This window comes from Chelonoidis abingdonii, chromosome 8 (assembly GCF_003597395.2).
Source record: "Chelonoidis abingdonii isolate Lonesome George chromosome 8, CheloAbing_2.0, whole genome shotgun sequence".
NCBI lineage: Eukaryota > Metazoa > Chordata > Testudines > Testudinidae > Chelonoidis > Chelonoidis abingdonii.
In genome coordinates this window covers 9,844,111-9,868,287 of record NC_133776.1, presented here as the reverse complement: position 1 = coordinate 9,868,287, position 24,177 = coordinate 9,844,111, and the positions used below count along the sequence as shown (strand labels likewise).

General features: G+C 36.4%; 1 protein-coding gene across 3 annotated transcripts in view; it reads left to right on the top strand.

The window, feature by feature from the left end:
- ATP11B (ATPase phospholipid transporting 11B (putative)) overlaps positions 1 to 24,177 on the top strand; it is a 109,252-nt gene that overhangs the window by 82,707 nt on the left and 2,368 nt on the right. For 2 of the 3 annotated variants that reach the window (XM_032784852.2, XM_075068371.1), the window contains 5 exons: positions 1,426 to 1,564; positions 6,365 to 6,430; positions 6,747 to 6,850; positions 8,004 to 8,169; positions 20,556 to 21,951. In XM_032784852.2, coding sequence (XP_032640743.1) covers positions 1,426 to 1,564; positions 6,365 to 6,430; positions 6,747 to 6,850; positions 8,004 to 8,169; positions 20,556 to 20,774 — 694 coding nt within the window. In that variant the 3' untranslated portion in view covers positions 20,775 to 21,951. Of the gene's footprint in view, positions 1 to 1,425; positions 1,565 to 6,364; positions 6,431 to 6,746; positions 6,851 to 8,003; positions 8,170 to 20,555; positions 21,952 to 24,177 lie in introns of those variants that run through there. The other variant, XM_032784853.2, reaches the window with a different exon arrangement.

Genomic DNA, 24,177 nt, shown 5'->3' with positions numbered 1-24,177 from the left:
GGAGGAGGTTACTTACCTGTAACTGGAAGATCTTTGATATGTGTGGTCCCTATCTATATTCCACATCCTGCCCTCTGCTGCAGATCTGTTGGATTTGTGGTGGAGAAGGAACTGGAGACGTGATCGGTCCGCACCATCTTTTATCACCTTGGACGAAACCATGAGGCGAAGCAAAAGCACATGCACGGACCAACGGACACTACTGCTTTCAGATTCACCAGCTCCAGATGCAAGGTGCCCTCAGTGCAATTCAGATAAGGACCATATGTCTTGAAGAATCTCCAGTTACAGGTAAGTAACCTCCTCTTCCCGATCACTGTCCGCTCATGTGCAAAATCAATGGTGGGGCTGCAGATGTCAATCCTTGTAGTGAAGGGCAGTTGGGGAGAAAACAGTATTCTTGTGTGACTCTCTTCCTATTCTCTTAATCTCAACCTATCCCCCTCAAATCTAGTTGTTACTATGTACGTCATTCCTCTGCTGTCTGCAGTTTGTGCTTGTGGACTATAATTCCCCTAGAGGATGCATGTGGTACTGCATTCTTCAGCACACTGCATTACACAGTTATGATATTATTGGTGGTGCTTAGTCCCTTTGGCTTCTAATGAACAGCTGACCCTTTCTAAATTATAAATTATGTTTACTTTATTGAAGGTAGTTTTGCTTTATTGAAGGTAGTTTTGCTTATTGGAGACAAAAAAGTGTACTGTAGCTAAAACTAAATTCACTCATGTCATCTCCAAAGATCTTTTAAGTAGAATTATCTGTCATAGTTTATTTTGTGGGTTTTTTATTTGTATCTAAAGTAATAAGTAAAATAAAAGTCAATAGACAAAATAGATGTTCAGATTCTACAGTGATGGGAGAAAATACAGTGCAGATTAAAAAGCGTTTTAGCCAAGATTTGATGGTAAGGTTACAGGGCTTAGGTGGCAGATCCTGTCCTCCCAGGGAAGGAGGAACTTCCTTGTCTGACATTCCTGTTTAGTGATTTTTTAACTGGACATCTGTCCACTACAAATTGGGCTGAGACCAGCTCTTTTTAAAAATGTGAAGTGGTTAAAGCAGGGTACTCTGAGAGAGAGTTCCCACTGATTCCTTTTACAGCCTGAGGTATATCATTTAACCTTTCTGCCTACATTTTTCCATAAAACTGAGATGAAAAATAATAGCTCATGAGGATGTTTGTAAAGGAGACTTAGAGGTCCTTGCCTAGATGAGAAATAAATCCTATCAGTGCTTTCAAGGTTTCCAGTTACCTGTCCCGTAAATAATTGTTTTATTATTTGCATTTTTTAAAAAGGCGTCTCAGCAAAGTTAGAAGAATGAGCAAATGTTATTATTTTGAGTAAATGCAGTTTCAGTAGCTAGCTGATTGGTTATTTGGATAAAAATTGAAATCTAAAATTTATTTTGTTTCCACAGAGACATTAGGAAAAATGCGCTCTTGAGCTTTAAACCGTTTCTTTACTGGACCATTTTGGGGTTCTCTCATGCATTTGTTTTCTTCTACGGCTCCTATCTTCTGATGGGAGAAGACACTTCTCTGCTGGGAAATGGCCAGGTAAAATAGTTCACAAGTTGCAAGACAGTGTATTCAGTGATTTATTTTTTTAATAAATATACTCTGCACAGTTTCTGTAAAATTAGTGTACTCTAGCAGTGCAAAAGTCACACTGTATTCAGTAAATTTAAATAGTAAACCAGTAGACTTCTTTTTTCAAGACCTTAAGAATACTTTCTACACTGAATAAATACAAAACGTGCTTTACCATTATTCCCCAATAGGCAGTAAAAGATTCTGAAATTAAAGTGAAGAAAATGCAGAAGAATAGATGATTCATATGATGATCTGTTGCTCCTAGGTTGGTGCCTGGATGTTTGTCCAAAATAAACTCATATCCTAGAAAGATCCCTGCTAATGGATTAGATTCTATCTGCTTTATTTCTAATATAGTAAATAATTGAAATGTTAAATCTTTGGATAGTGATTTATGAAAAACCATTGCTGTTCTATTCTAATTACTGAAAATCTGCACATTTTCTGATTACATAATTTTCCTTTATTATTAGCCAGTGACAATAGAACCACAGAGTTACAAACACTTTGGGAATGAAGGTTGATTTGTTGTTCTGAAATGTTCATAACTCTGAACAAAAATGTTATGGTTCTTTCAAAAGTTTACAATTAAACATTGACTTAATACAGCTTTGAAACTTTACTATGCAGAAGAAAAAAGCTGTTTTTAAGTATCGTAACTTTCTGTGCTTGTTTCATTTAAATTTCCTTACTTTGTCAAATCTTTTTTTTAAACTTTCCCTTTTTTTTTAGTAGTTTACATTTAAAACAGTAATGTACTGTATTGACTGCTTTTGGGGAGTGGAGAGGGGTCTCTTTTGCTGCCTGATTGCATACTGACGTTCCAAGTGAGATGCATGGTTGGCTGATCAGTTCGTAACTCTGAAGTTCTACTCTACATAACAAATGTTCATAAAAGCTCAAACGAACAAAAACCCCCAGAAAAATTAAATGGATTACTTAGTTTTTATGTCACATGAAAACCTGTAATAAAATGTGTTTGAACTACCAGTGAATTATAACTGAAGATGACAGAGCATTATAGAAATACCTCCACTCTCGGAGGTACAGAAATTCAAGCATTAAAAGAGAGATCCTTCCAAATGAGCATTTCTGACTTAGCCACTAACAAAATGTTGAGCAATCCTTTGGTATGCCCTAGAGTATATTTTGATATTTATTAAGATAATTAATAGAAAACCCCATGCAACTCTTAATTGTCAAAGTAATTCTATATAATTCTATATATTTGTTCCAAAAAAATGGTCCCCCTGAGAGCATGTGCAGAAAGGCTTCTTTTGAAGTTGCCACAGAACCAATATAATAGTATTCAGAATGTCATTGTTTAACATCTCTGTAACTTGAAGTCTTTTAAATCATGATTTGAGGACTTCAGTAACTCAGCCAGAGCTTATGGGTCTATTACAGGAGTGAGTGGGCCACATTCTGTGGCCTGCAGTGTGCAGGAGGACAGACTAGATGATCATGATGATCCTTTCTGGCCTGAATGTCTGAGTCTAAAAGGAGTCCTATTGGTTCTGTGTAAATAATGAAATTTTAGACTGATGATTTAAACAATTTTTCAAACTCTTTATTCATTGTTCTAGCTAGTCTTTTGTAAATCATTTTGACAGATTTGATAGTTTGTCATTAAATTTATATGAGTCAAGTGTAAATAGTTTGTTTTCCAATAATATGAAGTCTTCAGCAAATAATTGCTGTAGAATCAATAATGAACTCTCCTTCAGGGTCATGAAATGGAATAAGAGAGTCTAGTTTTCAGTACTTAAAAGTGAAAATATGTCAGACTAAAACTTTTGTTTTAGTAGAATTAGCACTATTTAATCATTAGATTTTTTTAAATTACAGGACACTAAGATCAATTCTTGGGATTTCTTTTTTTACTGCTAGACCAAAACAAGAAAAACAAAAGGGTACTCTCTTCTAGAATCCGTCCAGGGTCAACTGGCCATTGTCCCTTTACCGCCATCATTACTCAACTTGCAGTGTGTTTGATACAAATGGGCCACTGATGCTTTTGTGGGACTAAGATTTAGCATCACAAAGTTTTTTTTCCTCTTACAGGTGGCTGTACAGATTAGGCATTTCTTACTTTTAATTACCTACTACCTTGTCCTCAGTGAGATTCTTGCCTTGTGTTCCTTATTGTAGAATGCCAAATAACAGGAGAACTAAGTCCTATCCTAGAAGTTAGATTTTTTTTTTTTCCTGCAGCAAATAACTTCAGCAAAGAGGACTGTTTGACTTAGTATATTTGTAATGGAATATATATCTCTTCTCCAAGTCACTGGTTCAAGTTCACTCCATCTCAGTGACCTTGTTTCCATCCAGTGGCCAATATGAAATAAGTTGGTGGTTTCCTTCTAGGATGATGTGGGGAAACTCACATTTCCACTATCGACATGCTACCTGTTCTGTGAAGAAAGAAGATTTCAGTCTGCGAGGCTGTAACCAAGCACCTTTGACATATATACTTTGTAAAATAAATACATTTTTCAGTGAATACAGTCATTTTCCTTTATTTTGTAGTATGACAGGGGTTTTTAGGTCTTCCAAAGTAGTGCTGCTGCTGTTGGCAGGAATTGTCAATCTGTTATATTCTGTATATCTCTGCCATAGACTCCTCATTCATTCTTGCTCAGACCTCAGTAAAACTTCCTTCCATAGCTTCCATTTATGGCAGTTAGATGCTAGAAGAAAGGCACTGTTAAAGTTCTTGAATGTTCCTGTAATCTTACAGGTGCCTTGTGAGCTCTACTCCAGTTTCACCAGCGGATGATATATATTTTTTGGTGAATGGACAATGGCCAAAAATATTTTGTGTGGCTAAAGTCAGAGAGAGCATGAAGCAATTGCTGTATTCTGTTTGGAGAGAGCAGAATTTAGATAGGGTGCAGGCTGAAAAGTTAGTATTGATAATACAGCTAGCTAGAGTACCTGTCCACTTACGAGATGTTTGACGGAGGCATTAAAATAGTTGAACTTCTGAGCAAAATATCTTTACTAATTGAGGTATGTATTGTCTCCTCTGGTGTAACATAGTAAAGGCCATATGACTTTCTGCTTGTGCATTCATAGATATCTTGCTTTTGTTGAACTTTATTGAATGGAATTAGTTTTTCAATACAGCTTTTCCCCTCTGGATCAATCCATTCCTGAGCAGTTATTGGTTCAGGTAAAAAATCCTTTTTCCATCAAAGTGCCTAAGTACAGACTTAAGGGTAGACTTTCAGAACACCAAACGGAAGAATTTACTTTGTATACATATAACATATGGTTAGCTTCCAGAGCAGAGTATGTAAATGTATGTGTGAGATTTAATAGCCTTACATCATAACACACTGTACTTCAACTTGATCTTTTAGTTCTACTTTTTTCCCCCTTTTTTCATGCTGTGCATGTCGTCAGATATTGAAACCTAACAGGCAAATGGTAAGATTTATGTTAGAAGAAAAGGAGATACAAAATACTGTATCTGGTATTCCACAGAATTAAAGGATGCAGCATCTGTTCTCTGTAAATACTTTCAAAAAATAAAAATGGTGGCAAGAATTTGTTCATTTTTTGCATTGCAGCTGTACAGCCATCAAGGGTAGTGTAAATTAAGACACTTTCTTTCATGGGCCACTCATAATAGCAGTAGTTTTAATCTCATGGTTAACCAGCTGAAAAATTATTTTTCTTCCTCGTATAGCAAGACACTGGGTGTATGGCGGTACACTTGAGGGTTGGTTTTTTTAATCATTTCTCTGTTACAAGGGCTGTAACCATGTTAATCCTAGCTTTCTAACTGATAAAATAAACTATCAAATTCCAAAGTGATGAATCTGGTTGCATATCTGCAGTTAGTGTCTTCCCGCACTATCCATGTTTGCCTACTTCTAATAAATGATAAAGAAGTGAAATTTACAAGAATTCTGGGCTCTGTCCTAAAGTATGTAGCATGTCAGTCACCATAATATCTAGGTGCTACAGAATCTCTTCAGTTTCAGTACCTGCTTGTTCATGAGAATAGTACAGGCAGGCAAAGTAGAGGGGTGATATGTGTTTGTGAAGCATGTGGGTACACAGCTGAAACAAACACAGCATCCTCACCTTTTGTCAGAGCTGGGATTTTGACATTGGAGAATTTTGTTCCAAGGTCTGATAATTTAGTATATTGGGATGGGATGATGAAAGTGGTATATACTTTAGAAGTATTTTAGGGTTCAGATTAAATTTTCATCTTATCAGCCTTGGGGGGGGAAGTCTCTTTTCTTAATGTTCTCTTTGAAGAACATAACAGCACCATTATTTTTGAATTATGAAGATTGTGGTTTGGAAAAATGAAGCCCTCCAATGATGCTGCATTTTTAAAATAACATTTAATGTTAAACTTAGTAGTTGAGGAGTTACTGCTTTTACACTAAAGTGGAATACCTTCCTATTGATAGTCATGGCTAGCTGGATAGTCACACATGGTTGGTTGGTTAGTAACTTCATTTTCCTGCCATCTCATTTTATGATTTGGTTTTGTCGTCTTCTGCTGTACATTTGTGGTGTTAAGGAAAAAGATTCCTTGCTAGTGGGGTGTAAATTTTGTGACTCTTAATAGAATTATATTTTTTCTTTGCCTGTGGTTTGCACTGTACCCTTCTTTCTCTACTAACTTTACTTTAGTGAACAATCACAGGTTTCATTAATGTAGCTGGTTTCAAATAGCTGTGATTTATTACAACTGAAATTGATTTTGTGCAATGACTTCTGTTTTTGTATTTTATTTAGATGTTTGGAAACTGGACTTTTGGTACCTTGGTCTTTACTGTTATGGTTATAACTGTTACAGTGAAGGTATGGTAGTATAATATTTACCCTCCATTTTGGGAAATGTAGGCAAATACAGAATAATTTGTCAGTTTAAAGTTGGTTTCATAGTTATACAAGAATGGTGGATAGTTTCTGTCTCTCAAGGAAACAGGAGGTAAAGAGGGCATTAGGGTTAATTTCAGTGATGACTTAAAAAGATTCATTTCATAGTTTCATGTGTCTTGAAAGGAGTTTACTGATTAAGGGAAAGTAAAGCCAAATAATTTTAAAGCAATGTTGTCTTTTCATATTAATGAAGTAAAACAACAGATTAATTTTCTAAACATTCTTTGTTTTTTAGATGGCTTTAGAGACTCATTTCTGGACTTGGATAAATCATTTTGTTACCTGGGGCTCCATTGTGTTTTATTTTCTATTTTCCTTGTTTTATGGGGGAATTATCTGGTGAGTGATTTTTCCTTTTGTCTCTGTGCGTTGCTTAGAACATTGCTTTTAGTATTTGATATCCTGCATTATCGCTATTAATTTCTTCATAAATTTGAACAGGAAAGGAAATGACAATCCTAGCAGTGGGTTTTTGCCCTTTTCTTCAAACCTAGAGCCTGTTACTCCTAACGTATAGTGTGTAACTTTGCGGCCTTGCATGCATTTATCCCTCTCCTGAAGCAGACGCGTTTATGCATTTTAGAACTCTGAAATTCATTGCATTTTTTTCTAAGTTTACTAGTTTTCCGGTTAAATGAAACTGCAGTCATTTTGTGTAACAACCCAAATTCTTCTCTAGAATGGCTATTTTCTAAATCTCAGCGTCCTCAGACTGTTTCTGGAAACTCTTTTTTTGCCTGCTACAATACTCCCTGGATGCCATTCTCTCAAAGGCCATCCACCTCTTTCTGAAAAGGCTTCTGACTCCTATTTCCATACACATGAATGCTGAAAAAAATTCTTTGTAATACAGATTTTCACTTCAGTATGTTGCACAATGCAAGGCTCGCTGTATCAAATATGGAAGATGAACTAATTAGATATTTGCCTATTAGTTCTTCATAGAATTTAAGACTTTATAACTTCTACATGTTGGTTGAACAATCAGAATACTTTAAAGAATACTCTTGTTAATCATGTCCCTTTAAAAATCCTGCACTGTTCTCATTTCTGATTCTACAGGGATGTGCAAATTGCATATAACTGTGTGTGTATGGAACCTTACACAGCTGTGGGAAGTCCATGACAAATGGCAAGGCCATGTTTCTGTGGTGCCATCCTCATGTGTTCAGTTGAGGGGCAGCTTTAAGGTGTTCCAGGTGCTCCAAAGGAGCGTTTCCTCTTATAGAGGCTGCAGCAGGGATGAATTAAAACGGCACATCCCCAAACTTCCCTAGCCATGCTCTTCTCCAGCCCACACGATTCACTTTTTAGCTGCCCTGTGCCACTTTCAACTACTAGACTCTCCTCAGTGGAGTTGCCGGTGTTGGGGTCCTGCACTCTGACTTATTCTAGTGGAAAGCATAAAAACAGGGATGAATTTAGCAAATTAGTTTTGTTTAGTTTGTACTTCTGATATTTTCCTCTAATTATCCTTTCTCTAATTTTTCAGGCCATTTTTGCATACGCAGGACATGTACTTTGTATTTGTTCAGTTGCTGTCAAGTGGTTCCGCTTGGTTTGCCATAATCGTCATAGTTGTCACTTGTTTGTGTGTTGATATTGTGAAGAAAGTGCTGTGCAGACATCTACAACCAACAAGTACTGAAAAAGCTCAGGTAACGTTATGTTTTTATATAGAACATGGTCAATAATTAAAAGAAGAACTTTATTAAATTCAGTCCTGTAAGTGGATAACTAAACAATCTTTCTCTGAATGAATGTCAAAAGATCACTTCCTCTGCAAAAATTGAAATTGTTGTGATACTTCAGTGTGCAAAATAGTGGTTTCATTTGAAAGCTATCTTGGGATAACAGGGAAGGTTCTCTCATGGCTTGGTAACTGGTTAAAAGATAGGAAACAAAGGGTAGGAATAAATGGTCGGTTTTCAGAATGGAGAGAGGAAAATAGTGGTGTCCCCCAGGGTCTGTGCAAGGCCCAGCCCTATTCAGCATATTCGTAAATGATCTGGGGAAAAGGGGTAAGCAGTAAGGTGGGAAAATTTGTAGATACAAAACTACTCAAGGTAGTTAAGTCCCAGGCAGACTGTGAAGATCTACAAAAAGATCTCTCAAAACTAAGTGACTGGGAAACAAAATTGTAGTTGAAATTCAGTGTTGATAAATGCAAAGTAATGCACATTGGAAAACATAATCTCAACTATATATATAAAATGATGGGGTCTAAATTAGCTGTTACCACTCAAGAAAGAGATCTTGGAGTCATTGTGGATAGTTCTCTGAAAACATCCACTCAGTGTGCAGTCGCAGTCAAAAAAGTGAACGGAATGTTGGGAATCATTAAGAAAAGGATAGATAATCAGACAGAAAATATCATATTGCCTCTATATAAATCCATGGTATGCGCACATCTTGAATACTGCAAGCAGATGTTGTGGTTGCCCCATCTCAAAAAAGATATATTGGAACTGGAAAAGGTTCAGAAAAGGGCAACAAAAATTATTAAAGGGTATAAAACAGCTTCTGTATGAGGAGAGATTAGTAAGACTTGGACTTTTCAGCTTCGAAAAGAGACAACTAAGCGGGGGATATGATAGGTGTCTATAAAATCATGACTGATGTGGGGAAAGCAAATAAGGAAGTGTTATTTACTCCTTCTCATAACACAAGAGCTAGGGGTCACCAAATGAAATTAATAGGCAGAATGTTTAAAACAAACAAAGGGAAGTATTTCTTCACACAGCTCTCAGTCAACCTGTGGAACTCTTTGCCAGGAGATGCTGTGAAGGCCAAGAGTATAATGGGTTCAGAAAAGAACTAGATAAATTCATGGAGGATAGGTCCATCAATGGTTATTAGCCAGGATGGGCAGGCATGGTGTCCCTAGCTTCTGTTTGCCAGTAGCTGGGAATGAGCAACAGGGAATGGATCACTTGATTCTCTGTTCTGTTCATTCCTTCTGGGGCACTTGGCATTGACCACTGTCAGAGGACAGGATACTGGGCTGGATGGATACTTTGGACAGGATACTTTGGTCTGACCCAGTATGGCTGTTCTCATGTTCTTATGAAAAGATAATTAATTTAAATTATGTAAACCTATTTAATGCTATCCTCAGATCCAAGTGTAAGTGAGGATTTTACTCTTGCAACGGATGATAACTTTTGTACTAGAAGTGAATAAACCATTTCTGAAAAAAGTGAGCCTACAGACTTGCTGGCACACAAACTGTTCAGTCTTTAGCATCTACGTTTGTAAAAGCATGCCAGGATGCGTGTTTCGTAAAGAATTACACTGCTTTAAAGGTAGTAGCGAAATGTATTCTTGTTGTTTTCTGAGACTGAATAAAGTCTCTAGAGATGTTCCTGCGTTTGAGTGTCTGTTACAGTGTAATGATGTGGAGTAGTTTAAATGATTTCACTAGCATACAGTTTGGCAAAATAGTTTTATAGCAAATATTCATTAGTATTACTATACAGAAATATGTACTTCTCTATTATATGCTGATAAAACATTCTCCATAATGTAATTAGTGTTCCATAAAATCCTGGTTATGACTTACGCCTTATATAGACTATTTGACTAAAGGTTATTGAGTTTAATAAAACTGTATTATAGTGCTAGAAGAGACCACTGTTGTCATCTAGTCTGACTTGCTGAATAACACACCACAGGACTTCCTCAATTAATCCCCATTTGAACTAGAGCCTCTTAGAAAAACATCCTATCTTGATTTTAAAATTTCCAGTCATGGAGAATCCACTAACCGTTGGTAAGTTGTTCCAATGGTTAATTACTGTCATTGTTAACTATTTGCACCGTATTTCTTGTCTGAATTTGTCCAGTTTCCAGCCAGTGGATCTTGTTATACCTTTGTCTGATATATTGAGGTGCCCTCTGTTATCAAATTTGTGTTCCCCATGTAAGTACTAATAGATTGATCAAGTCACCCCATAATCTTTTCTTTGATAAACTTAAAAGTTGGAACTGAGCTCCTTGATTCTTTCACTGTAAGATGTTTTCCAGTCTTTTAATCATTCTAGTGGCTCTTCTCTTAATGCTCTACAATTTATCAACATCCTTGAATTATGAATGCCAGAACTGGACACAGCATTCCAGCAGTAGTTGCACCAGTGCAAAATACAGAGGTAAAATAACCTCTCTACTCCTACTTGAGATTCCCCTGTTTTTGCATCCAAGAATCACATTAGCCAGCTCATGTTCAGCTGATTTATCCACCATGACCTCCAAATCTTTTTTAGTCTCCTTGCTTCCCAGGAGAATCCCCTATCTTGTAAGTATGGCCTAAGTTCTTTTTTCCTAGATGTATGACTTTACATATGGCCATATTAAAATACATGTTAGTTGCTTGGTCCCAGCTTACCAAGTGATCCAGATTGCTTTGTATCAGTGACAAGTCGTCTTTATATACACTCCCATTTTTTTTCCATCTGCAAACTGTCGGTAACAATTCTGTTTTCTTCCATGTCATTAATAAAAACGTTGAATAGTGTAGAGGCAAGAACCAAACCCTGCAAAACCCTAATGGATTCACACCTACTTGTTGATGATTCTCTATTTACAATTACATTTTTTAGTCCATTTAATCTGTCCCATGTTGATTTTGGAACATTACTCAAAATCTGGTTTCTTACTCAAAATGTCTTGATACCAAGTCAGATTCTTTACAGAAGTTTAAGTATATTACATGAGCACTATTCCCTTTATCAACCAAACTTGTAATCTCATAAAAAAAACCAAATTCGTTTGACAGGATCTATTTTCAATAAACCTGAGTTGATTGGCATTAATTATATTGCCCTCCTTTAATTCTTTATTAATCAAGTCCTGTATCAGCCACTCCATTATTTTGCCAAGGATCGATGTCACAGCCTATAGTTATCCAGGCTGTCACATTGACCCTTTTAAAATATTGGCACCACATTAACTTTATTCTAGTGCTCTGAGACATAGCCAGGATTCTAAGGCTTAATGAAAATCAACAATAAAGTCTAGAGAACTCTTGGATACAAGTTATTTGGACCTGCTGGTTTTAAAATGTCTGACTTCAGTAGCTGCTGTTTAACATCCACCTTAGTTACTGTGGGAATGGAAAATATTTTATCATCATCATAGGACAACATCATCTGGCTTTCTCCCAAATACAGAATAGAAATATTTATTGAACACTTCTGCTTTCTGCGTTATTGGCAATTCTACCACTTCCATCTAGTAATGCACCAATTACATTGGAACAGGATTCCTTTAGTTTCTAACAGATTTTACACACACACACACACACACACACACACACACACACACACACACACACCCAAAAAAAACTTATTTTCCTTAACTCAGCTAACCATAGATTTCTGCTTATGTCTTTTTCTCCATTTATCAATTTTCTACACTTCCTGGCTTCTGATTTCCATTCGTATAATACACTATTTTTAATCTCACTTAATCTTTCAGTAAGATGTTTGTTGCCATTGTGATTGCTTGCTTATGGGTATTGGCCTGTCATGTTAGCTAGAGAGAAGTATGATACTATCTAACGTTTTTCCTGTGGTAGGGTATATGCTTTGGTTAGTGCATTTTATTTCCCTTTCTCCATTAGTACTGGGCACTTTGGCAGCATCTGCATTAGTGCCACTGTATTTTACCGGAGTACATCTTGCTGGGAAACCCTGACTCTAGYATCAGTTATATTAGACAGTCAGCTAAACTTTGCAAAAAAAATCCATTAACTCTTGTATAATTTTTAATGTTGGTAACAACTTAATGACCATCTGACTGCTTTATGTGTGTGTGCCTGTGTGTCTTTAGAAGTGTAGTTATAGTCAGAAAAGTAAATTTGCAAAAACGGGAGATCCATGAAATAGTAAGGTCCTCCTGCATACATTCATACATGTACTCACTTCTTTCAGCAGTTGCAATCTAAGGGTCAGGTTCTGCCACTCTTTGTGAGTAGTTCTTGGGACTAGTCTGAGATCATGAAATCAATGGGAGTTACCATGAAATAAGAACTAAACATGAGTGAAGGGTGACCATTTTTTTCCTACTTATTTTAGTTATCTGTATTATCATTAAAGCAGTGCGGTATGGGATTCTTTTCAGGGTTGTACATCACTGTGTTTGTTAACTAAATTCTAATTACAGAATTTTTCTACTGTTGATCTCGAAGCAAAGAAAATAACCCAGTTTGACTTTCAGATCTCATGTTGAGTTGGTAGGGATGACAACTAGAAAAAGTGTTGTTTTTAAAAATAAGCAAATTTTGTATGAAAGCTATTGAGAGAATAAGTGGAACTCCACGTTTCCATTGTAAATTTACTTTTCGCAATACAACTACATCTTACATGTGACTGAATTAATTCCTGTGTACTTGCATCTTTTAAAAACAGCTTAGCTCCCAATAACTGAGACTCTTATGTGATACAGCAAAGTAAAACTAGTTTTAGGTCAGGACAAGGAAATAGATTACATGCAGTAATCACAAATTTTTAAAAATGGAGTTGTAGGGGCTTTCATCACCTGCTGTCTTTCACCTTTAAGTTCTAAAATGTTTCACTGGGAGAAATAAGCAAGCTTAAAGTACATTTTCTTAACTTGGTATGCAAGGGATAATAATTGTCCCCATAACTGAAAATGAGTCAACAGATTGTCTCGATCTTTTTAAACCCAGATAATAGTTTACTTTGGAAATTATAAATACTACTATCATCAAAATAATAATTCTCCAAAGACCAATTATTTTCTGCACGTAGTTAATTTAGACATTATGTAAGATCTGATAAACTTCTGCATGAGAGAAATAGCTGGAAAAAAATATTATACACTGTTTCTAAAAGCTGTCTTAAAACATAAATGTTCAGGTATTGTAATCAGGAACTATTGTATAAGAAACTATTAGTTTTACTGCATTTTGAAAGCCGATTTAATTAAAAACTTGGCAAAAAAATGTAGTGTGACTTGAAAATGGGCTTTCATACCGGAACAAGCATAACTTTTTGCTATATACCAAGATTTTCTGCCTGGTACTGCAATGAAATCATAATTCTGTGTTTGACTTCTGTCAAATGACATGGAAGTAATTGCTGTGAGCTTTTGTGATCATATAGGAAGATATGGCTACTGGGAGGGACAATCCCAGTCAAAATATAAATCTTTTGGCAAACAGCAGAAATTGCAATACTAATGGGGTGGCGGGAGAGTCTAAGGACAGCTGGAGAAGTATGCCCCAGGGGTATGCCCCAAGTATTTCTAGGGTTTTTTCACCCATTATGAAAGTTAAGGGACACTTTTTAAACATGGCCCCAGTGAAAAATAAATGATGTTGGTGCCAGGAACAATCTTGCAAGTATCAGTTTTGTATGTGTTCTGCGTATGAAGTATATTCCAGTAAATAACAGTGTCTTTTTTAAAATCCTGTCCTGTGTCTTTCTCTTAGAAAAATACTATTACTTACTGACTTGTATGTTCCATCCCTTCTCTGTCCACTTATAGATGTACTCCAACAGAGTTACTTTAAGTGATGAGTTCATCGCACTGCAGCCCTTATCAAGGGCAAGGAATCAGCTGAGCAGAATTAGGTAGAGGAGAAGGGACAATTCCTTATAAACTCTTATGCATGTTGAAGGTCAACTAATCAGCAATGAGAGAAATGGGAAGAGGCATGAATGTTAAAGTGGGATGAGAGGCAGTATCTATAGTGAATATTCATTCTATTTGGCATCTTTCTTGGCTTTGCTCTGTGTTTTTTTTCAGGCCAATTGCTTCTCATAAGTAGCATGTGTTAGACAGTCTTTTAGGAGAAAATCCCTAGCATGATGCTCAATTTAGAGAATACAGTTCTAGTCTTTCTTGCATCCATTTTTAAAATAACCATAGTTTCTAGCATGGTTCCAGTGTTTTTGCTTTGTGTAGTCAAAATTAGCGGTGCTTTCTGCATGTTGGATAACTACAGCTTCATGAGACCACAACAGAAAGGTTCTTGTATTTTAGGCAGCAGTTTTCTTGCTAATTGTTTGCCCATTTTAATTTGCTTTCACTTGTGCCATAAGAGCATAGAACATGTCTTTTGCTTGGGTGTAAATATACATTTGTGCATCAACTAAGACTCTTGCTTTTGTTTATTGCATCTATCAAGTGAATGTTGTTTATTTTCAATGTATTATGGATGTCTGTGTGTCTAAAGATATTTAAGTGTAAATTGTATGAAATATTCAAAAAGACTGAAGTGTGCCTGCCTAGGTAAAATACTACGATGCTGGAACTTCTATAATGCACTCAGTCTCAGTATATGAAATGCTATAGGACTACGATCTGACTTCTATTCATTCAAAAAAAAAATGCACAAAAATAAATGGTTTAACTTGCAACAAAGATTAAGGGCCAAACCTTCATCCCAACCTTATACAAGCAGCCACTTTTCAGCAACAAAAAATTAAAAGCACAGTTTTGTTCGTATAGTATTTTGTCTAAGTCTGGAATGGTGCCTGTAAATCAGGACCAGGACATCCATATGGCCTACATTGAAGGAATGGGTGTACATCCTTCAAAATAAGGGAAATAGGAGAGGAAAGTGACCTATGCAAATGTAATGAGTGCTATATTTTAAACAAATAATTGTGACAATTAACTCTTAAAAACCTCAGACATCTCAGTTGCAGACTTCATGGTTCATCTGCCAGGGTGAGTGACATCACCACAAAGAGAAATTTGAAATAACAATTCCATTTTTTCTGTTATTACCTTGTGATGGTACTTGTCATGCAACTCATTCTAGCAGAAAAGCAGGAAGTCTGCAACTCAGATTTCTGAATATCATAGGGAGTTAATCTTGTTGAAATTCAGCACAAAATTAACTTTTGAAGGAAGGTAAGTTGGCAGTTTCTAGCTTTTTAAAAAAAAAAACTAAGTTTTTGTTTAGGAATGTCCCTGTATTTTGAATGTGGTGCCAAAAGTTCAAAGTAAATTAGTATATATGGTCCATATGAGTAGCGCAGGCAACAGCAGGTCTTAGAGTTCTTCTAAGTGGTTTCTCTCCTGTAGGTTTCACCCTGTACATGAAAGTTTTTTGTGTACTGGGGTCATTACAGTTGGGTGGCAAATTGAGGTTTTGTACAGCAGAAGGTGAATGTAAGGGACAGGAAGACTTCTTTATCCATACGGAATGCTAATGCGTGAAGTTTTAAATCTAGGAATTAAATGTTAACACTTTTTTTATTAATGTGGATCAAGCTCTGTCCTTCCATCACTTTCTGCCCCCACCCTCCTCAAACAACTCCATTGTTACCCCTTGTTTTCTCCACTATCTCTATGCAGGTCTGCCTTTCCTAAAGCCCTCCATTCCAAAACTACAAGAGTATGCCTCTGTGGCCACAGGTTTTCATGACCTGAACTGCTATTGTTTTTCCCCTAGCTATCATGTCTGCCTCTGGTCAGTAGCTGCTGCATCAAAGCCTGGAGCCAGAAGCAGATCAATTTCTATTAAATTTGTATTGTACATATTGTTGTAATTCCACTGGTAAACCAGACTTTTCCTCACCCTTCAATGCCCCCCCCCACACACACACACACACACTAAGGGGCACCAAGGCATCTCTTCTTAGCATGACGGACTTACATTGTATGCTCTTTGGTGGCAGGGACAATCTTTTTTCATTTTTTGTTTGTACAGGGCCTACCACAAGTTGGTGCACTTATCCATGACTGGGCTGCCACAGTACAAATAAAAATTATTTGGTGTTTGTAGACTGTCATTGTAGAGGTAAAACTGAACAAAAGGTTTAGGATTTTTTATTTTTTTTTAAGTGCCAGGGAGACTTTTGAAATGCCAAATTTCAAAATGTCTTTTCTAAATTTTCTAGAAAAACTAACTAAGGGTGAGATGTGGCATTTGAAATTTCAGGGGAATCAGTCTCTTGTTGGGGTGACTAAGAGAAGGTAAAAATGGGGCTCATAATGGGAAGCTACTTTAAAGCTTAATTGTGGTATAGCAATAACCATCTCATAATCTATTTTAGCTATTTACATAGCATCGATTATATTAGTATCTAGGGCCTGGCTTCAGCAAAACGCCACTTAAGCATTTGCTTAACTATAAGCACATACTGTATCCATTTCTTTTTAGCAGATCACATAAGCATATGCTTCAGTGAGATATAAGTGCTTTGTTGAACTAAAACCTGCAGGTGTCATTTGGCATACAGCAGACCCAACAAACTGGGATAAGAATTGGAAAGAGCCTTTGGACAAAGGCGCTAGTTTTAGACTTTTATTTGGGGGAGGAAGAGGTCGGAATTGAAAATTACTCCTCTACATTCTTTGTATGCCTTTAATTTGTTGACAAACTATACTCTGGTAACGATGTGCATTAATAAATAATTTGTGATTTGGATAACTTGAGAAAGTGGTCATCTCTTCCTGCCTAAGCAAATGTGCACTGGTCTATCAAGAACAAGTCAGTAGATTAAAGATTGGTTTAAAGATTATTGTTTAATTTAAAACTGAGTGTGGTGTTTTATAAGATTTGTTGCTTTTCTGTCCTTCTAGATGGAAGAGGATAAGGTTTCAGTCAGCTCAGCATATGACTTTGCTGAAAGCAGGCACAAAGGGGAGGACAATAGGCAACTGCTAGCTGATCCAACTAGCCAGCAGGACAGTTCTTGCGTTCACTAGGTAGTACTCCCACTGTACCCTTATGTATAGTCAGTCATGGAATCATCTCTGAAATTCCCATACTTGTGATATTTACAAGGAAACCTACATGACTGCATGTTTTTTGTTTGGGCTTAACAGATTGAATCACTAATTGTAATACATAATATTTAATTTTTTTTCTTGATTCATTCCATTAAAGTTATCTGTTCCCCTGGAAAACATTTGCATTGCAATGATTTAAGATCTTTAGCCCTAAGCCATACCTTTTGAAAACTTCTTTGCAGCCCAAAGATGAGTGTTCTCATTTTTTTTCTCTGTATATGTCAATCTTTAAGTAGTGGCTCTTCCTACCAGTTGCAGCCCAGTCGAGGATACACTTAGTATTGCCAGAGACTTTTTTGTTTTAAAAGTATCTGTGCTCTGTACTGTCCACCTCACAGCATTGTGCATTGTCTTACATGTTTTTGTCAGGCCTTAGTTTACTGTAACACACAACAAATCTGTGCACAGATCTAAAACTGGAGAGGAAGGCTAGAGGAGATGCAGGCGGTGAGGAGGGATTCTGTATTAAAAATAAAATCCTTCATTCAGGAAAGGGATATAAAGAGAATGGATCCTAAACCAGGTAGCCACTGCCATCATATTGAGTTTATTTTATTATTGTCTCCTTTGCAGTCTCCTAATATTACTTTTGATGTTACTAAGAGCTAGTTGGTATAGCTGACATAAGGAAGGTGTGGATTTGGGATTGCAAAGGGATCTTGGACGTTCATAGTTTACTCTGGAAATACTACTTGTAATGCTTCCGCTCAGTTTTAAGTCTTAAAAGTGGGAGGTCTGTGGATTTAAAATAGTAAATATTAATTCTTTGCAATTATCTACATACTGGATTCTGTAAGGTCACTATTTTCAAATAGGTGGTATTAACCCTTTTGAGTCATGGTAAAGCACTGACTCCTTATTAAGCCACTATTGTATTGCACGAAACTAAAGGCAAAATTGGTTTTAAGCTCATTAGAAATCAAATATTTTCACCTTAAGTAGATTTTTTTTTTTTGTATTTTTGCCTGTTTTATTTTTCCAAAATGCCCCCTTTGCATTGCAGTCACTGCTTTTTATATGTTTTACAGGCAGTTCAGAAATACATAGTGCATTATACATTAAAGATTGCACAGAGAGAGCATAGGATTCTGGCATTGAGGGAGACAAAGATAGTTTTATGCACCTTTTATATGACCCTTCCTCCCAAATTCTAGTGCCAACTGTTTCATCCCTCAGGTGCAAATTCGTGCAGTCTCTTGGCTACTCCCTCTTTGTGTCAGCTTATAACATTCCTCAGTGATCTCCAGCCGTTATGCCAGCTAGGGATCATTAGAGCGCAATTACACCCTGACAACTTCCCCAACATGCACCCTCTGCCGGGGCTAAGGAGGCCATAGCGCTGCATCATCTGGATATTCCCTCGGCTGACTGCGGAAGTAAACTTTACGGCCCCAGAATACTGCCGGGACCAGGTTCTGCTTCATACAGTATATATTAAGGGAAGAATCAATTCTGTATATAAAAATCAAAATTGTAGAATGTGAAGTTGGCTTGCCACTCACACAAAATTAGGGGTTATATGAATCTACTGCTAATAAAATACATGTTTCCAGAGCAACTATGAGACAAAAATATAGGTACATATGCCTCCATGAGTGTAGTAAGAAAAGAGACATGTATCATGCATGAATAAGTAACAATGGAGCTCGTTCATGTATGATCAGATAGAAATTATTGGAAAACATTATATAGTATTAGAGAGAGCGAGACAATTTTCCGTTAGCTTTGAGCCAATTATAAGTAGAAATCTCAGATCTTAATCTCTTTCATGAGACTTTTTAAAGCCCCTCTCCTGTGATTTACTGAGGGACGATCTGAGAGGTTCTCTGTCTGCAACTCCTGCTTACTTCTGTTAATTTCTATATCTGAAGTGAGCAGCATAAATTTGTAAATATTTGAATGTCCTGTTGGAAATTTTTGGAGCCTCAGAATAATTGATACATATCGTCCATTTAGGAGGTATGCCTCTGTATGTAATTCATCTCATTGCATTGCATCTGTGATGTTAAGTAACTAATACAGTTTGTGTGTCCTACCCACCTCCCCTGAATTAGTATAACTGCTAAACAAATAGTTTAATTTGAGTTATGTAGGTACCTCCTCTTCTCCCCACATCACCACCCTCAGTAGATTTGTATACCCTATTAGAAGGGAAGTAAGCACAAATGAATTCAAAATATTCTCTCTCTCGTTTTTCCTGTAGTGCTAAATATTTGGAAATTTGTATGTGCTGCAGTGGAAAAATATTCGGATGAAGTGTAGTATGAAGGAATTTGTTAATAGGTGATTTGTAATAAAAACGTCTTCCTAAACTCGATGTAACCTCTTTCAGTTTATTCTAGTCTGAATAAACTTTGTTGTATTCATTCATAGTTATACTAACATTCAGCTTTTTCTTATTCTTGTGTGGATATGACTGATGGTTCTTAATGTTAATTCTGTGTTTAAATTTAGATAAAAATCTATAGACAACCTTTTTTTCCCCCAAAAAAGTGAGAGGTTAGTTCAACTCCGAATCATAAGCTTTAATAATGGCATTCCCAAATTCCAGTCCATATCCTGTATTTTGTAAAGGTAGGTTTATCTGGCATCATAAATGGTACCCTGGGATAAAATTTCAGAACTATGTAAATAAGACAAGAAGGGTAGCTAGAAGAATTTACTTCTGTCTTTTTTGCTCATGATTTAATGTCAGCTTAAAATAGTAATAGTAAGTCTTGTTGCTAGTCATGGAACCAACTTCCTTCAGAAAACTGCTTTCTGTAGTTCTTTTTGAATTGTTAAAAACTATTTTTAGGCAGGGTGCCATATCCACAGTCACATTTATTCTAAAGCCTTTTCTATTATTATTTTATTTGGGAGAGGGGGCTAGTATGTTTTGAATGGGGATAGATCTTGAGCTAGCATAAATTATCAGATGATTGGCCAGCCAGGTTACTTACGACAGTAGTGGGAACTGGACATATTTTTATTTGCGGGGTGCTTGTGTGGGGTCACTGTTAAACAATCTCCCATTTGTTCAATAAGCCATTTATTTGTTCAAACCTTGGCCGTACCAAAAAGCATCTAGATCTCCATCTGTATGATTCACATGAAGAAAGCAAATGCTGCTCTTAATAAGGTATCACAATGTTTTTCCTATAAAACAGAAACATATTCTAGTAACACTATTGAAATTTAAAAACTAGCCTTCTTTAAGCATTGACTGTGATAGCAGGACACTTTTGTCACTAGAATCTACAAATACTAATTCTTCTCTCACTTTTCACTCCAGCTTACTGAGACAAGTTCAGGTATCAACTGCTTGGACTCCATGTGCTGCTTCTCAGATGGGGAAACAGCATGCGCATCTGTTAGAAGAATGTTGGAACGACTAATGGGAAGATGTAGTCCAACCCGGGTCAACAGGTGTGGAATTTCTCTCAATAGCCTTTGCTGCAGACGATTCTCCTATAAACTGGAACCTGATGAGCCTGCAGCTATAGATGTCTAGCAAACCAGTTGCAGGTTTTGTGTAATTAACAGGAAATGCTATTCTTTATAGTACTTTTTTGTTCCTAAAAGATCCGTTTCTTGCTTACTGGGAGTGCTTTTGTTAGAAAAAGGAAGAAAACGGTTTTTCAAGAAACAGAACTCTCTTCAAACTTTGTTTGGTCTTTCTAGTATGAGATCTTGTGTTGTATATATGGTATTTTCTCTGGGTTTGTACATCCTTCTGTTTAGAAAAACAAACCTCACTGTGCTCATTGTTTTCCTGATCCAGCTTTTTGCCTTCATGAATCAAGCGTTATTTGTAAAGTCAAAAGGCTTTTCCTTTGATACTTAATGTATGTCCTCCAAATAGTCATGGATTAGCTTGAGTTACTTCTAAAGATATACAAAAGGGTTGCATTTCCCCCAGACAATAACTCCATCATTAAAAGGTAAGTCTTTAGACTTTTCATCCATTGGTGGTTACTAAAATTAAATATTTTTTGTAATAAAACTTTTATACTCTATTTCTAGAAACGAGCTAATTTACAAAACAAAACCTTCAGATTAACTTAGTTTGAAGGATTTTTCTGTTTGTATCAAAAATGTCAGCGAAATCATGAGTGCCATTCAAAACTATGTGCTAAATATCTTCTTGAATCTCCCCATTTCAAAAAAACTCAAAGAACTAGGTAACAAATTTGGGGGTAAAAATAAAAAACCTTTTGTATATCTTAGTCTGTCTTTTGCTGAATGATATCGTAGTACTCCATTATTCAAAAGCCAAACCTGGAAAAAAAATTGCACTTCTCACATTTACATGGCGTTTTCTTTAATATGTGAGCAACTCTCTCTTTTTAAGTTAAAGGATGTGGTATCATTCATACATCTTGTATGGGTAATTTATACTGACATGCTTTGTCAGTTCTGATTTTTACCTTTAGGTGTTGACTTGGTATGTGGTACATTTCAGTTTCAAATTCTTGTGTTAACACAGTGTCTGTGATTCTAATCATCTTCTTTATTCTGACTTGCTTATGAAATTTTGTTAGTTATTTCCATAAATCTAGGGTATAATTATGCAAAAATATCCTATTCTGTATAAGAAGGAACTGTTTATGATCAAGTAAATTTTTTTAATCAAAACTCTTGCTGTATAGTAAGCAGGCATGATGTGTAAAATAAACAATTGAATAGAATTTTTAACCTACAAGATGAGCATTTAATTGGTCTAAAATCAACATTTCTGTAGTGGTTGCTTTACCTATATTTTCACTTATTGCTGTCTTCTGTAACAAATGAAAATGTTGCGCTACAAATTAGAAACTTATTTTCCATGCTGCTTTCTTTGTTCTAATGTCATCTAATAAGTGATGCTGCGTTTGGCCAAAAAATTGTTTATTGTGCAGGATCTCATAAAGGTAGGTAGGTATATTATTATTTTTTCATTCTGCTAGGCATCCAGATTTTTTACAATTTCCTCCCTCCTCCTTCGGTGGGATCTACTAATAATAAAAATAAAATATCATATTTGACAGAATATAAAGCACTTTTTTCAATATTGTGCTATTTCTCAGGTTATTTGTGTGTTACCTCATCATCTTTTTTCCTAATGACTGTACCGTCTAACTGAATAATTTTAAAGCCTAAAAAAGAGTTGTTAAAGTATTAAAATTAACATTGCTTCAAACAAATGAATATGCAAAACAATCTAGGTGCCAGTCAAAGGGCTTTAGAAGGGCTGCAGCTCCAATTTTTATACTGGAATGGCTCTTCGCAACCCTTTCAGTTTCACTTCATTACATTTTTGTTTTGAGTGACTCCAGCTCCTTCCCTTCAGCATTTCTATTTAAAATCTAGTCTAACAGTGGTCAGAGGATATATTTACGTTCTCCCCTCACTTCCCTTGCAGTACGTGAAAGTTGCTGAATACTTTTGTTGAACGTACTAATTATGTAAGTCACATAGAACAGTTACCTGAAGGTACAATTAAATACTTTTAATCCCAAAATATATTTGCTTCTCAGTGTTAAGCTTAGATCAGACTTGGGTACAAATGCAATTTAGATTTTACTAAATAGCTATTGTCTTTTAGAAGATGCATGCACTCTCAAATGTAATAGACTATTGTGTAATGTTACGGCTGGTGTGAACCAGCTGTTCTATTCTATCCCAGAGGTAGCTGCATATCATTGATGAATTAAGTGATACCTGTATATATGTAGTTTGTAAAAGTGCTTTGTAATCCTTTGTAATGAAAAACACTTTTCCAGTTCTGTTGATATAGATAGCTTGTGTTTATATACAATATGTGCACCTAATATTCTGTCAAATATGATAATAGGATATGAAATTATTATGCTATCAAATTTTGGGTGGGAGCCATTTCTTTTGATCTCAAGGTGTACAAATGCTTGGAGTAGAGGGCAGCCGGCATAAAATACTGCGGTTCTATTGTTTTTTAAAATATAATCAAAATACATTTTTCATTGTTTCATTCATTTAAAATAAAATTGAAATATTGCATGTTTCTTGCAAATTAGTAAAATGCATTTGTCTGTCTCTCTCTTCCATTAAACTAAACTGTCTGTCTACTCATCAGCCAATAGAATATTAAAAATGCTGGATCACATATAAATTGTTATGGTAGAACCCATTACTGAATGATCTGGACCTGTCATTAGCCAATAACCTTGTCAAGATACATGTGTGTACTGTTTTTGAAGAAACAGCAGATTTCTGACAGAGGTGGGCTTTGGAGCATAAATTGTTTCTACTTTGTGGCCCCCTTCCTTCCTGCCCTTTATTTTCAACTTTTAGTCTAATATGTTGACTTTAGCAGTGGTCTATATACAGGATTTATTCATCTAGGGAAATAACGTACTCTTAGGTGAAAAACTTTGGTAGATTATATCAGAATAAAAAAGCAATGATAGTTTTGGATATCTTTTCTCTTGTCATTTTCGTTTAAATCTAGCACACCCAATAGTAAAATACAGTAACTCTTCACTTAAAGTTGTCCTAGTTAAGTTGTTTCATTGTTACATTGCGGCTCAATTAGTGAACATTCTCATTTAAAGTTGTCCAATGCTCCCTTCTAACATCTTGCTCTCCCTGCAAGCAGTGGACAGCCTGTTACCACTAGCTGGTGGGGGCTTGGAACCAGGGTGGACCGGTAGCCCCCTTATCAGCTCCCCCATCATCTCCCTGCTCCCCTAAATTCCCTGTGCAGCAGCTGCCAGCAGGCTAGCAATTGCAGCTGTCCCTCCCCCCACTGCCATGTGCTGCTCCTGCCCTCTGCCTTGGAGCTGCTCCCCAAGCCTGCTTGCTGTGAGGGAAGGGGCGGGCGGGGGAGAGGAAAAGGGGGGGCTAATGTCAGGGTGTCCCCCTCCCCCCTGCTCCTACACCCTGCTTACTCCTTCTCC